General features: G+C 39.3%; 1 protein-coding gene across 1 annotated transcript; it reads left to right on the top strand.

Annotated features, from left to right (window-relative positions):
- The first annotated feature begins 40 nt into the window (after positions 1–40).
- Positions 41–10,851, top strand: wdr89 (WD repeat domain 89). Its single transcript, XM_088354287.1, has 4 exons — positions 41–54; positions 169–197; positions 3,536–3,961; positions 8,077–10,851. The coding sequence occupies exons 3-4, from the start codon at positions 3,551–3,553 to the stop codon at positions 8,707–8,709; spliced, it is 1,044 nt and encodes a 347-aa protein (XP_088210413.1). The 5' UTR covers positions 41–54; positions 169–197; positions 3,536–3,550; the 3' UTR covers positions 8,710–10,851.
- Positions 10,852–15,057: the final 4,206 nt, after the last annotated feature.

Below are 15,057 nucleotides of genomic sequence, written 5' to 3'. Positions count from 1 at the left end.
CAGCGATCATCCTTCAATTTCAAGAGGAACGTTTATTGTTTTTCTGGACTTCCGGTTAGTGTAACACACTTCCGGGTGGTTAAACATGCCTATTTATCGTTTATTTTACAAAAAAATTAAAACGTGCTTTCATTTTTAATGATTGTTTTTTCTTCTTTCCCCCCCTAGCGAGTACAAAGGAGGTTAAAGAAAACACGGTAAGTTCGATGAACAAGGTACCACGTTAGGTCGTGACAACTTTTAGAAGTAGTGGCCACGAGTTACACGGTCCTTTTTAAAAAAAATATCAACACATGCTTTTATTAATCTACCTAAAACAATCCCGACAAGAATAGCACGATTTCTTAAATAGCCGCGCTAAGTCGGCCTTAACTATTAAATAGTGTCAAGATTTAAACTCGTTTCACACTTTATTGGCCTTATAAATACTTAACCTTGAAACCGTTCCATCCATCCATTAGCTGCACCGCTTATCCTCAGTAGGGTCGCGGGGGTGCTGGAGCCCATCCCAGCTATGGGACACATTGAACTGGTTGCCAGCCAGTTTCAGGTAACACAGAGACATAAAACTCACTCGCTGATTCACACCTAGGGACAATTTAGACCGGCCGATTAATCCGACATGCGTGTTTTTGGAATGTGGGAGGGAACTGGAGTGCCCGGAGGAAACCCACGCAAGCACGGGGAGAACATGCAAACTCCACACAGGAGGTTCGATCTCATGACCTCAGAACTGTGCCGCACACGCGCTAACCACTGTTCCGCCGTGCTGGCCCTTGAAACAGTTATTAGCGATTATTATTTGCCTCCCCACACAAAATTAGATTTTCGCCCTAAAGGTTTTAACATTTAAGATGCGTCTTTGTTTTGTATTTAAAATTGAGTTTTTCTCTTACTGTTTTTCATTTTAAATATTCTTTACTTTGGTTTTTTTTCTCATAATATTTTACCCATGTTTGCTCTTTTAACTCGTTTTCCCCATTTAATGTAAAGTATTTTGATTTAAAAAAAATGAAAATTTGAATAGAATTGTCTTTATTGTCATGGATTACAACGTAGTGTACATTGTTTACAACGAGATTAGATTTGGCACTCCAGGATAAACTCATAATTAATGAAGTTAACCGGTGAAAGAAGAAAAAAATAGGGGAAAAAACATTAGAGTACATGGGTAACAGCAACATTGTGCAAAAGTTATTATACAGAAATAAAACATGACTATAAATGTGTATGTATGTTGATAGGTTTAAACCTTAGTCGACACTCAAAAAATGGCGACAAATGGATTTTGAACTTGCATAGTTACAAAAACAGATCAGCCCTAGGGTGTGGGTATAAAAGAGCAGCAACATAAAAAGCCAATAGCCACAGTGATGTAATAATAAAAACAATGAACAACAGTGTGCAATAAAAGACCAAATAACAAAGTGACCTCTTTGTTGGTGTCCAATATTAAAAACAGAGTCTACTTATATTTATAGGTTTTTATTGAATTATCTATTTAAGTATCAGTTCAGAACTTTTATTAGTCTGAAAAATATGTGATCAAGGAGGAAATTATTGTTAGATTTTTTTTTACATTCATGTACTTTTAGTTTGTCTGAAGTTTAGGAGTCCCTTTGACTGAATTAAAAAATAACATCTGTATACTTATCATGCATTTCTTAACACATTGTTCGAATATTTGCTGCATTTTCGGCCATTTGCATTCCTTTCGATGATGGATAATGTTGGGAATTAAACTATCAAAATGCAGTTTTCATTTTACCTGTGAAAAGTGGTGGGTCCCGGGGACTCGCATGCTCAAAAATCTATGGGTCCCAACAGAGATCTATGGCTCCCCAAAATGTAGTATTATCGCGGTTGAAATTGTAAATCGGCGACAAATATATAGTATAAATCTATATATTCATTCTGTTTTAATCATCACAGTTTATTGGTAATACAAATCAGTTATCACTTCAAAATTTTTCAGTTCACAACAATATTGTACATTATACAAAATAATGTTGCTGAAATAATTATATTAATCTATATTTTCATTCAGTTTTAATCATCACAGTTAATTGATAATACAAAGCAGTTATCACTTCAGATTTTTCACTTCACAAAAATATTGTACATTATACAAAATAATTTTACTGAAATATTAGTCTATATATTCGTGCAGTTTTAATCATCACAGTTAATTGGTAATACGAAGCAAGTTATCACTTCAGATTTTCCAATTCATATATTCTTGGTGGTTTGCTGTCCCGCCACAGTTGTAATGCCTTCTCAAGGTCCAATCCATTATCATCCTCCTCATAGCGTAACCAGGAATATAATTGAGTCAATTTTGGCAGAAAAGTCCTTGCTAGGAGTATTCTTTTGTTTGTTTTCTTTCGTCGGATCGTTGGCTTCAACACACGTGTTTTCCTTGCCTTCGCGATCTTCCGATCAATTTCTCCGCCGTTTTTTCGTGCCGGAATTATTGCCTTTGTTATCACTTTCTGCATTAAGTTTCGACTTATTACTGACACTGAAGAAATGACCAATTTTGTGTTGATTTTCACCTAATACTAACTTTTTCGGAGGTATAATTAGCCTTCACCTTCCCTCAACGACAACCACCACAACAATGACGTAATCTCGAAACAACGAGATCTCGTTTGCCGAGATCGGCGTGCAGACGAAAACTCGAACCGAGAGACCAAAACAACAATGGCGGATCTGCCTGTCGAAAAGTTTGGAGTGCGGTTAATCTTTGTTTAAAAAAATTTAATCGGGTAAAATTGACAATTTTATGTCAAAAAAGTTGACTTGACACTATGCGTCCCCAGCAAAAATGATGCGTCTAGGACGCGGGGACGCGGGCAAACGAGAACACTGAAAATGTACCGTTTACCAAATTGTTCCAATTAGTTATTTGACTCCATTAACCAAACACAACCTACATTCATCCAACAATTTCTGCGGGCTTGTTTCTTGAGAGAAAAATGAACAGGAAAGCCGATATTTTCACATGGGGGCGGATTTATTCACAACATCTGAACTAAGTGTGCCCTCAGGAGACCGCTGAAGTAGTGACGTTGGAGTCTGTGCGGGAAGCCCTCTTCTGAAGTCCTTTAGCTTTCTCTTATTGTCCCACGTCTCGCCGCAAGATGGCGTCTTGGCTCCACCCATGGGCGTGCCAAGCGGTTGTTTTGCGCCCAACGTTCTCACAATACAGCGCCTTGATGTCTGGCTCCCCAAAACAACATCGCCTGCCGTCCTGCGTTAGCAAATCCACGAGTCCTGTTATCAAAATTCCCTAGACAAAATATGCATTACGAACAGCCTGCCCTGACCTTGTACATTGAACTAAAGCCCACTCAGTAAAAATCTTCATTGCATTAAACTGAGTCAATTGTATAAAATCCTTTATAGTCAAATGTATAAAATCCTTTAATAAGGAAGGTGTTTGTATTTTGCTTAGCCGTTTTTTAAACTTGTGTGTATTGACCTTTATCTCCACAATCTCTTTGGAAATTTTATTGTGTAATTCACTTTTCAGGATTGCGACGCGAGGATGCAAGCCTCTCAGCCGAAGCAGTCCGTCTTCAGTTCGACACAACCGGTCTCAGGTCCCACACTACGGGGTAGAGTCCCCGGCGAGTCAAACTATGTCTTGGATGTGGCCCGACACCCAGCCGGCGGCGTATTGGCGGTTTCATGTTCCGATTTGGCACTACGGCTGCATGACGAGGCCACGTTACGTCTGACGGGCGAATATCGGGGGCACGGCGAAAGAGTGTGCGGGATTACCTTCGCTCACGAGCGGCCCGACCTCCTCTACTCGGCATCTGAGGACGGCACGGTACGGGCCTGGGATACACGGCGTCCCGGTGCTGCCACTCAGGTGTTTCGTGGCGAACCGTCGCACAGCTACTGCGGTTTTGACCTCAACTGCAGCGATCTGCTGCTCTGCGCTGGCACTTCGGTTAGTATTGACCCTTTGTACACGAAAGGTGCCGACGCCATGACGTAAGGCAGTAAACTATAGTAAATAGTACTCGCCATGGGCATGGCTAGTAAACCGCTGACAACAACAAAGATACATACCTGTCGACCTGTACGGTTTTGCCGTACAAAGTACGTTTATTATGCATTTTAAGACGTGTACGACGTACAAGGAAATCTGTACAAAAAACGCAAATTATGGGTACCATCCGGTATACACCGACTATCACGAAACGGCAAATCAATCAAGTCAAACGAGTTCGCCGCGGTAGCCTCTATCTCGGCATCGTTTTTTTCGTTGCAAACTAAGCAGGCGGTTTGATGCTACTGTGCGTATGCGTCTGCCGCATGGGGATCTCCCATCATGCATCATTCCGTGGTAGTTGTGTAGTGAAAGGAAGTCCGTCTGTTTTTAGAGAAACAGGTTTTCCGGTTTCCTCCCACGTTCCAAAAACATGCATTTCAGGTGAATTGGTCAGTCCAAATTGTCCCTAGGTGTGAATGAGCGAATGCGTTGTCTGTCCCTGTGTGCCCTGCGATTGGCTGGCAACCAGTTCAGGGTGTCCCCTGCCCACTGCCCGGAGATGGCTGGGATGGGCTCCAGCCCCCCCGCGACCCTAATGAGGATAAGCGGTACGGCTGATGAGATGAGATCAGATGAGGTTTTTCGGCTCAACTCATTGAAGAGGCTCTCAAACGGCTCACTTGCTTTGATGCGTTATATTACGAATTATTATGTTGTATTAATAAGTTAAGAAAAAAAGGAAGTACAAACGGAGATGAGAAAATGAAAAAAGACAGGTTTGTGTTTATCCCTTTAATCGGTATATTACCAACAATAATTTAATGCAGAAAATGAATTCATAATTTGAATAAGAAAATGTCCCAAAATATCTCATCTCATTAGCAGCACTGATTATCCTCAGTAGGGTCGCGGGGGTGCTGGAGCCCATCCCAGCAATCATCGGGCAGTGGGCAGGGGACACCCTGAACTGGTTGCCAGCCAGTCGCAGGGCACACAGGGACAGACAACTCGCTCACTCATTCACACCTAGGGACAATTTGGACCGGCCAATCCACCTGAAATGCATGTCTTTGGAATGTGGGAGGAAACCGGAGTGCCCGGAGGAAACCCACGCAAGCATGGGGAGAACATACAAACTCCGCACAGGAAGTCCGGTAGCTGGATTTGAACCCACACAGGAGGTTCCCAAGACCTTAGAACTGTGCTGCACACGCGCTAACCATTGCGCCGCCGTGCTGCCCGTCCCAAAATATTATTCTACTTAATTATATTTGCATGTATTTTTTCCTTCTACAGTGAACGTCCAAGTTACTTATTTCTTTTTTTTTTTATCATAAACCTCATTCATGTTGAGCAACTCAGTATCTCACAACAAAATGTTAATTAACAATATATATATGATATAACGAAACACATGTACAATAAAACGCGTTAAACTACATAAATAAACACGTGATATATTGTTTACAACAAGAGAAAATGTGGCAATACTAGATAAACGTGTAATAAAGGAACTCAATGACATAAATAAGATGATAAAAACATTAGGATAGATACCGGCAGGTGATATTAAAAATGCTGCTGTACTAGGCTGGCCTAAATTGTCTGTACCTCATGAAAATAGTGTAATGACATTAACAGAAACTTGGCTAAAACAAAAATATAAACAAGAAATAAAATATGAATTTGCATTTTTTTTATACATAGACGCTGTTTTTCCAGTACCAGAAGATAAAAAGAAATATTCAGGGATCAGAATTTTCCTCGGATCCGCGGATTTCCGCTGTTTTTGAACCCCAAAGGCATTCCGACTTTTTCACTTTTTCTCTTGCGTAGCAAACAAATTCAAAATCCGACTGTCTCACTCTTTCCTTTATTGCTCTGGCGCACCCTGGCGGCCGTTAGAAAAATTGGCCGCATTGTTGCTCAAGCTGCAGGGACTGAACTGCATTTGAACTTATCTTGCAGTATTTACTGGACCCTGGCTATTTCAGCTGAAAATGAAAATCTCCATTCTGATCCCTGAATATTAAAAACAAGCAAAATTGGCTGATTGCTCTCGGTAGATTTCTTTTTTTTTTAATTCGTGATATTTTTAAATTTGAAACATGAAACACATTTTTAGTTTTGATATTAAGAAGAAAAATGAAAATTCCATACCAGATGATTTAGTTAATTTTAATAAGTTTTATTCATTTTTGTTAAGAAACAAGTTACCAGTAAAACATATTAAAAATAAAATGTAAGCATTATATATATATATATATATATATATATATATATATATATATGTGTGTATGTATGTATATATAATTATTTTTTTTAACAAAATACGCTTTAAATTAGAAAAATAATAAACAATTTGCCATATGAGACAATTTCTCTGATTTTGTGATTGTATTTCATTTTATTTGAGAAATATGTTTAAAATTTGTAAAACAATAAGGGAGATTTTACTTGAATGAAGAAAAATAAGTGAAATGCCCATGGGGTTTATACTATTATGTTGTTGTTTTGTTACATTTTTATCTTTTTACCTAAAGGAGAAGCCCTCCAATATTGTACTTCTGTCCAATTAAAATAAAGACCGTTCTATTCTATCGTGTTTGTTTTTTTTATCAGACTGATACAATTTAATCAACTTTGCCATCAACAACCCTCCACTAACAACTGTGCATTTTTTTGGGCTTGTTTTGGATGAAATTTAAAATAAAACTTTAGAAACTAATAGCGATATTTTTTAATGTAGGCCATGTAAATGGATCAATTATTATTCTGGTTAATTTTTGCAATAGAGAAGAAATTAGAATATGGCAGTGTCATTTTTCAATACATAGGTAAGCTTTGCGTGCTTGTTTAGGGTGGTGATGGCCCTGGGTAAGAAACTGTCTGAGTCTGTTTGTCTTTGTTTTAACCGCTTAAGGCTTGAGCTTCTTGTTTAAGGTGCATTTATGTTCACGCATGTGGATGCGTGTTCTTGGGAGGTTAAGGGACCGGTTGTGTCTGCCAAACGCCAGCAAGTGATGGCCGGGGTAAGAGGAGCAATGTTCCCTCTAATTTTCCACGGGTCTGAGCGTTCACACAGAGTCGGTGAGCAACGCTTGAATTAACAGTGGGCAACAGCAATCCCAAGTGTGGCAACTAAGTCTTTAGTAGTTCGATACACAACTTTATTCAATCACATTTTTAGTGGAAGTACAATGTTGGCAACAAGATTGACTTGGTATAATTGGAAATTATTTGAATGTAACACAAATTTTTTCTTCTTTTTTCCGTGTTTTTTTTTCTATTTTTTTTAAATTCCTTTAAAAAAATCTCATTGTGTTTTCCTAGCTGTTACTTTTTACTTTTTGTTCTCTATTTACTTTTTTCCTTTGTTTTTTTCTTTTCTTTTTTTTGTCTTTCTTCTGAATTTTTTCCTTCTTTCTTCTTTCTTTTTTTCTCAGCTTTTCACTACTTTTTCATTTATTTTTTTTTTACTTTTTTTTGTTCTATTCCCCTTCCTTTAAGTCATTTTGTGCATAATTATGCATAATATTTGGTCAAATAGGGATGAAAGAAGTAAAAACGACCTGAAGAACCGTTTAGGACCAGAAAGAGCCGGTTCCTTTTAGTGAGCCGAGCCAAAGAAGCCGGTTCTCGAAAAACTCTACTGACTTAACTCAACTTCGTTCTACTTCGACCTTGACTTCAAAATACCGCATTTAGAACACAACGTCAGGGGAACCCTTGTATTTGTACCTTCATGCACTGTAACTTTGACTTAATTCCCTTCTTAATTAGCAATTTCGAGCCCTGATTTTTGTGAGCCGGCGAGATTTTCTTGTGCGCGGAAAAGCTCTGGGTAGTACGCAATTGCGCACCACGCAGCTTAGAGGGAACGTTGAAGAGGAGTCATTGAAATATTTTCAGCCAAGTTCTCCACCCTGGGCACACAGCAGCTGATGATTTTCTGGGCTGTGTTGATGACTCTGTAGTAACTTGAATGAAAATGAAGCCAGTTTGGGGGGGCAATGTGCAAGTTACCGCCATGGCTGGATTTCCATCTTGTCTTTTGTGTTTCATCTCAGCTGTGCGACGAAGACACCCTGTTGGTGTTCTGGGACAGCAGGCGGCCCGGCGCCGCCCCGCTCGGCGTCTACTCCGAGTCGCACAGTGATGACATCACACAAGTACTCTTCCACCCACACGACAAAAACCAAATGGCTTCTGCCTCTACCGACGGCCTGGTGAACGTCTTCGACCTCCAGCACGGCTCCGAGGAAGAAGCTCTGCTGTGCACCTGCAACGCCGACTCGCCGGAGTTGTCTGTGTGCTGGGGGGGAGGCAGCCGCCTGCTGTGCCTCACTCGGGACGGAGGTTTGCGCCTTTGGGACTTGGGGAACTTGGACACGGAGCAAACACTCGAGGTTTTCAACCGCCCGGATGTTCGCCGCTCGAAGCCGGGCGGCAGGGGTCCGGATTATTTGGTTGGCGGGGCCTGGCTGGAAGGGGCAAGGAAGTTGATGGTAGTAGCTGGGGATTATGGTGGAGACGTCTACTTGATGGAGTGCGAAGGAGACGATGTGCGTCTTGTAAATCGTCTTTGTGGTGGACACACTGCGACTGTCAGGTCTTTTGTGTGGGACGAGGCCCGGGAGGTTCTGTTTACTGGCAGTGAAGATGGGCAGCTATTGCAATGGTTGCTTAATAAACAACAATAGTTCTTTTACTTTCAAAACCATGCTTTTATTTCTCTTAACCCCTAACGTTCCGACGGCCCACCAGGGGACTTTTAATAAACAAATGATGTCACCAGTAACTGAAATGTATAATGCCACATATCATTGGAAAGCGTAAACTATTGGGATTCAAATTATGACTATTTCAAAATGTACTCATCACAGAAACACCCCGATCAGTCTAAAACAAGATACCCGGAAACTATAAAGCCGGCATAGCTCACAAAGTACGTCCCCTTGCCGTCATCAAATTCGTAGAATGTCCGCAAAAATGGCTTTGTTGCATCAAGGACAATCCAGAGAATCCTACCTTGTAAAATATTTACTCCAAAACAGATGATATTGCCCACTGGTAAAAAGAAAATCCGCCTTTTCGCTCCAAAACTCTCGTAAAATTATCCCCAATACGGTCGTTAGACTCTGACCTTTTGATTGACACCGCTTTTGGCCAATAGCAGGCTTTATTTTTCATGGTGCACACTGCACAGCCCTGTCTGATAAAAGGCTCATTACCTCCTGTGGCTCCAAATATCTTATCCAAATATCCAGTAGTGAATGTTTCGAATGATGATTGACACATTGGTTAGCCAATGAAATTCCAAACATAATTTTATGCCATTTTCCGGGTGTGTATTAATATCAGTGCCAAAAATAACATGCACAAAGCAATCAAATTCATTTTACGTCCCAATATTACGTGCAAGTGTGCACAGTCATTGATTGACTTCTGAAGAGAAGTCAAACATTTACAATTCTTTCACAATGTCTAAAAAATCGCCAAAGTAAAAACACACATTTGCTAAGGTTTTAGTGTTGTAAACTAGGCATTTCTAAATGACAAATATGTCAAATACAATGTTTAGTTTTTCAGATTGTGATCAAATTTGACAAGGTACCAGGTAGGGCTTCAAGCGATTGTCTCACCTGTTTTCCAGCTAAGATGCCCATGCTACTCTCCATTGCAGCCATTTAATTGCAAAAATTTTTTTAGGTGAGAATAAGAATATATTTATGTGTGTTCTAATGAAGATTCCTTAATGTTAGTACCACTTGCAGTAATTATTCCCGTTTGGGACGAAACATTTGTGTGTTGCCTTTCAAAAGAGACAAAAACTGTATATTATCTAAATGGTTCAAGAGCAGCATTGAATTTACTTAGTATACGTCTTGGAATGCGATTTTAGCCGAATTTCACAAAAGTGTTCAGGGGTTACCTAATAATAAAATCTGATTTTTGCCTTGGAAGTACAGTAGATGCCCAGGATCTATCCATTTGTTCTGAGTTGGGGACACAAAGTGAAATTGCCGTGTAGCAGGGGATAGAAATCATAATCATCTAATGCAAGGGTGTTCTATTTAGCTCGGTGACCACATGGTAGGAAAGACGTTCTTACGGGGGCCAGAATAGTTAATGACAAAAAAAGTGTGCCTTGGCTGGGGATTTTCAGAGGCTCACCATTCAATTATGATTCAGCGATGCAAGATTTGATTATAAAACGGATTATTGAGATTTTTTTTTCCCTCCGCTTGTCGTGTTTATCTACTGCATTTGTTAAAAAACAATGATTAAATCAATTTACAATTACTCAGAGTAATTTTATTGTGACAAATATCACATTAACACTAAGTGAAAATGATTTAAATGATTTCAAAGTGTTTTTCTGCTGTTTTTTTTTAAATGAAAATGTTTATGCAAATTTGGGACATTGCTGTCCGATTTCATATATATTGTAAAAAGGAGCTAAAGCGCCTTTAAACTTTTTCAAAGATCCCCAGATTCTATTTTTGTAATCCAGGTGAGTGCAATCGTATTGCCTTAAACACTGCGCCCATTTTTCTTTTTTCTTTTTTTTTAAAAATAAAAATAACCTCCGTCCGCTTTGAATCCTTAAATGTTCTCTGGTTGATAAATGGTAGTCAGCAAATACAGCTGCAGTGAGTGGTTTGGAGTGTCGTCTTGGTTCGGTGACATCATCGGACATATTAAAAAACTGCAGGTGATTGTTTAACGAGAGGCGGCTCATTTTACTGTTGTGCTTCTCTTTGCATTGTCGTGTGGGTCAGATCAAATCTGTTGGCGGGACTCATCCAGCTCGTGGGCTGTATGTTTGACAACGCTGATATATGAAAAAATAAAGCATTTTTTTAAAGGTATTGGAAAAATTTGTTTTTTATTTTCTGGTGTTACCTGACTTGAGCTGGTCGAGTAGAGTAGCGGGTGGATGCACACCTTAAAGTGAAAACAATGTATGGCGGGTTCACCATAGCCTGTGGGTTTACTGTAATGTACTTCAAAGTTTTAAAATGCATGGACAATATTTTTGCTTTAATCCGACTTGCAATTATATGTAATGTACTTTTTTTCCTGTGCACTACATTTGGCTGGTAATCAGTGTATGTTATTCCCATGCTCACAGTCCACAGCAATAGCATACTGACAACCGGAGTGAGTTGCAAACAATGTTCCCTGTAATTTTGCAGGGGTCTGAGCGTTCACACAAAGTCGGTGAGCAACGCTTGAAACAACAGTGAGCAACAGCAATCCCAAGAGTGGCAACTAAGTCATTATCAAACATGTCCAAAACTTGACATCACGTTACATTTTGCTGAGTTTCCGGCAATGCAAAATGATTTTTCTCTTTTGAATGAATTGACTCAAGGTTGTACGGCCGACAAACGTCGTTTGTTCTTACAATTCTTTCACAAGTTATCCATTTCTTTTTTTTCTGATATATTTTGTCGCACACTATTAACATTTTTTGGGGCTTATTTAGTCGGTTGCACGATACAGAACGGTATATGATTACATTTTTTAGTGGAAGTACAATGTTGGCAACACTATTCACTTGATATAATTGGAAATGATTTGAATGCAACACATACTTTTTCTTCTTTTTTCTGTGTTTTTTTTTCTACTTTTTTAAAAATTCCTTTAAAAAAAATCTCATTGTGTTTATTTTTTCCGAGCTGTTACTTTTTTCTTTTTGTTCTCTTTACTTTTTTCCTACATTTCTTTCTTTTATTTTTTTCTGGCTTTTTTCTAAATTTTTCATTTTTTCTTTCTCTTCCTTTTGTTTCTTTTTTTTTCTCAGCTTTTCACTACTTTTTCATTTTCGTATTTTTTTCTTTTTTTTTCTATTCCCCCCTTCCTTTAAGTCATTTTGTGCATAATTTTACATAATATTTGGTCATGTTGGGATGAAAGAAGCCAAAACAACCCGAAGAGCCGTTTAGGACCCAAAAGAGCCGGTTTCTTTTAGTGAGCCGAGCCGAAGAAGCCGGTTCTCGACAAACTCTAACTTTACTCAACTTCGTTCTACTTCGACTCGACTTCAAAATAGGACACAATGTCGGGGGAACTCGTGTATTTTTACCTTCATGCACTGTAACTTTGACTTAAGTCGCTTCTTAATTAGTAATTTTGAGCCCTCATTTTTGTGCGCTGGCTAGATTTTCTTTGCGCTGAGAATGTGCGAGCAGTGCGCAATTGCGCACGCGCGCAGCTTAGAGGGAACACTGGTTGCTCAGCATATTGACTCGTGAGACTATCATTATTTAGAGGTGACAAATTGCTTTAGTGACATTCAGGCCACTTTTCAAACTCGAGTAATAGACTGAACCATAAGTGTCCGCTGAGTGTCAAGTTTGGCACCTTAAATCAGTCTGACACGAATATTGAGAGCCCTTAAACAGCATAATAAAATTGTGATCACATCCGGTGACTCTGGGGTTTTATTTGTGTACTTTTCAATTTATCTGAACTGAGGCAGTAAGACTGGTTACAACAGTGGGAATGACCCAGAGCTGAATATCTTGCCAGAACTTTTGTACAGCTGGAGACGCGAAGAACATGCTGCAAAATGAGTAGATGTCTTCAATTTGAAAATGAAATGGTCTGCAATTACATAGCACTTATCAAGTCAATGAAAACCTCCCAAAGCACTCTACAATGTGCTTCACTCTTTTCCCTTTTACACACTAACCAATATGCAAGGCAACTACCTGCTTATCGGGGGCATTCTGGATTCAGTGTCTTTCCCAAGGACACTTCAACATTTAATACGGAGGAGCCGGGAATCGAACCTACGACCTACTTCCTGAGCTACCTGTCTGATATAACTGTCCTCTTGGATGCAACAGTATGTGCCAGTAACGCTTCACATAAAAACTCGATAACGAGGACTGGGGCCACCGTTGGCGTCATTTTTACTCACTTTTTAAATTTGTCTTTATTTAAAAGCGTGGTCTGTCGAGTCAAAAATTGATAATAAACAATGAAGTTCATCATTTTAAAGTGTGTTTCTTTGAGCTTTGGAGGTGATAGGTATTATGAAATTCCTTGCTGTTCTGTTTCTCAGGAAACTGATCTTTGTTAATGATTGTCTTATAAAGTCATTACATTTGCTGTCCAGAATTGACATTACGTGTAAATAAAAGTTGGAGGTATTTGGGGTATACTCAAGTCATGTTTATTTGTGACGCCCTTAATCACAAAGAGTCTCAAAGGGCTGCACAGACCACAGTTTATTGCAAACCACAGACTATTATGACACCACCCCCTGATCTAAAACCTACATGAAGGTAAGGAAAAACTCAAAACCTCAACATGAGGAAAATGAAGAAACCTTGAGAAGGGACCACACATGAGGTAATCCCCCTTTCGGGATGACCAGGCTGCAATGGATGTTTAGTTGTTGACATTTGAGAATGTCAGCTCAAACAAATTTCTTTGGAATGACATTCACTAATTTTAAGTGTGATTTGGATGGATCTGATTTGGATTGGGTGGGTGTTGTATTTCAAATTTTCACCATTATCTTCCTTCAGGTGTGAAGATGACCATGTGTTCCTCTCAAACCAAGTTTAAAAACAATGACTTAATAGGTATGAGAGAGATATTACAGAGAGCAATTGAGTATGATGCATATATTGTGAATGCACATCATGTAATTTCCAGTAGAGAAGAATTTGTGGAAATGGGACAGTTGAATAGGTTGTTTTTAAATCAAGTCATGTTTATTTGTGACACCCTTAATCACAAAGAGTCTCAAAGGGCTGTGACGGTTATTACACCATCACCTGATCTAAAACCTACATGAGAGCAAATACTACACAGATATTGTCAACATAAAAGGACATCTCTTTTTCTCTGCCTCTTCCTCTCTTTTTTCTCCCTCTTTCTATCATATTCTCTTTCTTTGCTCTCATTTGCTTTCTCTTTTCCTCTTTTTTCTCTCTCCTTGTCTGTTTTTCTTTCTTTTTGTCACTCTGTCTCTTTCTCTTCTCCCTTTCTGTCTCTTGATACCACCCTCTTCCCCCTCTCAATTATTCTATTTTTATCTTTCTTTCTCTTTGCATTCTTCTTCTCCCTTTCTTTTTCTCATTCACTGTCTTTTGCTTGCTCATTCCCCCTCTCTTTCTCTTGTTTGTTCACTACCTCTTTTCTCCCTCTCTTTCCTTCTCTTTTATCTAAGAGTCCAGCCCGCGATAATTTTTTCCCTCCATCTGGCCCCCGAGCTCCATTGAGTTTGACATCCCTGCTTTAAACAATCAAATCAACGCCTTTGATGAAGATATTCCAATTTTGCTTTGGGGTTTTAAACAGAAAATCTGACATAGGAGAGAAGGAAAGCGAATATGAAGTAGCAAATGCAAACAGGAAGTAGCAAATTTTCCAGTATTGAAATCCAACTCCATTTCTCCAACCCTATCAAATATATAGTTAGGGATACAAAACAGAATACATTGTTATCGGTCATCCATGTTTGAAACCATTTTATTTGTAGCGTCCCTTCAAAGCAGACAAAATCTATTGCTTTCGGGCCACCCTCCCCTATTTCTTTAACCATGAGACTTGTACAGTACTCGTTTTCGATTGGACTACACACTATATCATACCTGTCAACCTGTACGTTATTGCCGTACAAAGTACGTTTTTTTATGCATTTTAAGACGTGTACGACGTACAAGAAAATCTGTACGGAAAAACGCAAATTTGTCAATTATGGGTACCCTTCGGTAAACACCGACTATCACGAAACGGCAAATCAATCAAGTCAAACGAGTTCGCCGCGGTAGCCTCTATCTCGGTATTGTTTTTTTCGTTGCAAACGAAGCGAGCGGTTTGATACTACTGGGCGCATGCGTCTGCCGCCTGGGGATTTCCCATCATGCACCATTCCGTGGTAGATGTGTAGTGAAAGGAATCCGTCTATTTTAGAGAACCGGCTTTTTCGGCTCAACTCATTAAAGGGAGCCGGCTCTCAAACGGCTCACTTGCTTTGATGCATTATATTACGAATTATTATGTTGTATAAAGAAGTTAAGAAA

The sequence above is a fragment of the Urocampus carinirostris genome, chromosome 15 (assembly GCF_059441175.1).
Source record: "Urocampus carinirostris isolate Australia breed hairy pipefish chromosome 15, RoL_Ucar_1.0, whole genome shotgun sequence".
NCBI classification, from domain to species: domain Eukaryota; kingdom Metazoa; phylum Chordata; class Actinopteri; order Syngnathiformes; family Syngnathidae; genus Urocampus; species Urocampus carinirostris.
The sequence above is the reverse complement of the archived record's forward strand: the minus strand, read 5'-3'. Positions and strand labels throughout refer to the sequence as shown.

What these genes read in the sequence shown, in the direction of transcription:
- wdr89 (XM_088354287.1), top strand. Translation starts at nt 3,551, where the DNA reads ATGCAAGCCTCTCAGCCGAAGCAGTCCGTCTTCAGTTCGACACAACCG. An exon ending in TGCTCTGCGCTGGCACTTCG is followed by an intron (nt 3,962 to 8,076) that starts GTTAGTATTGAC and finishes GTTTCATCTCAG; the next exon opens with CTGTGCGACGAAGACACCCT.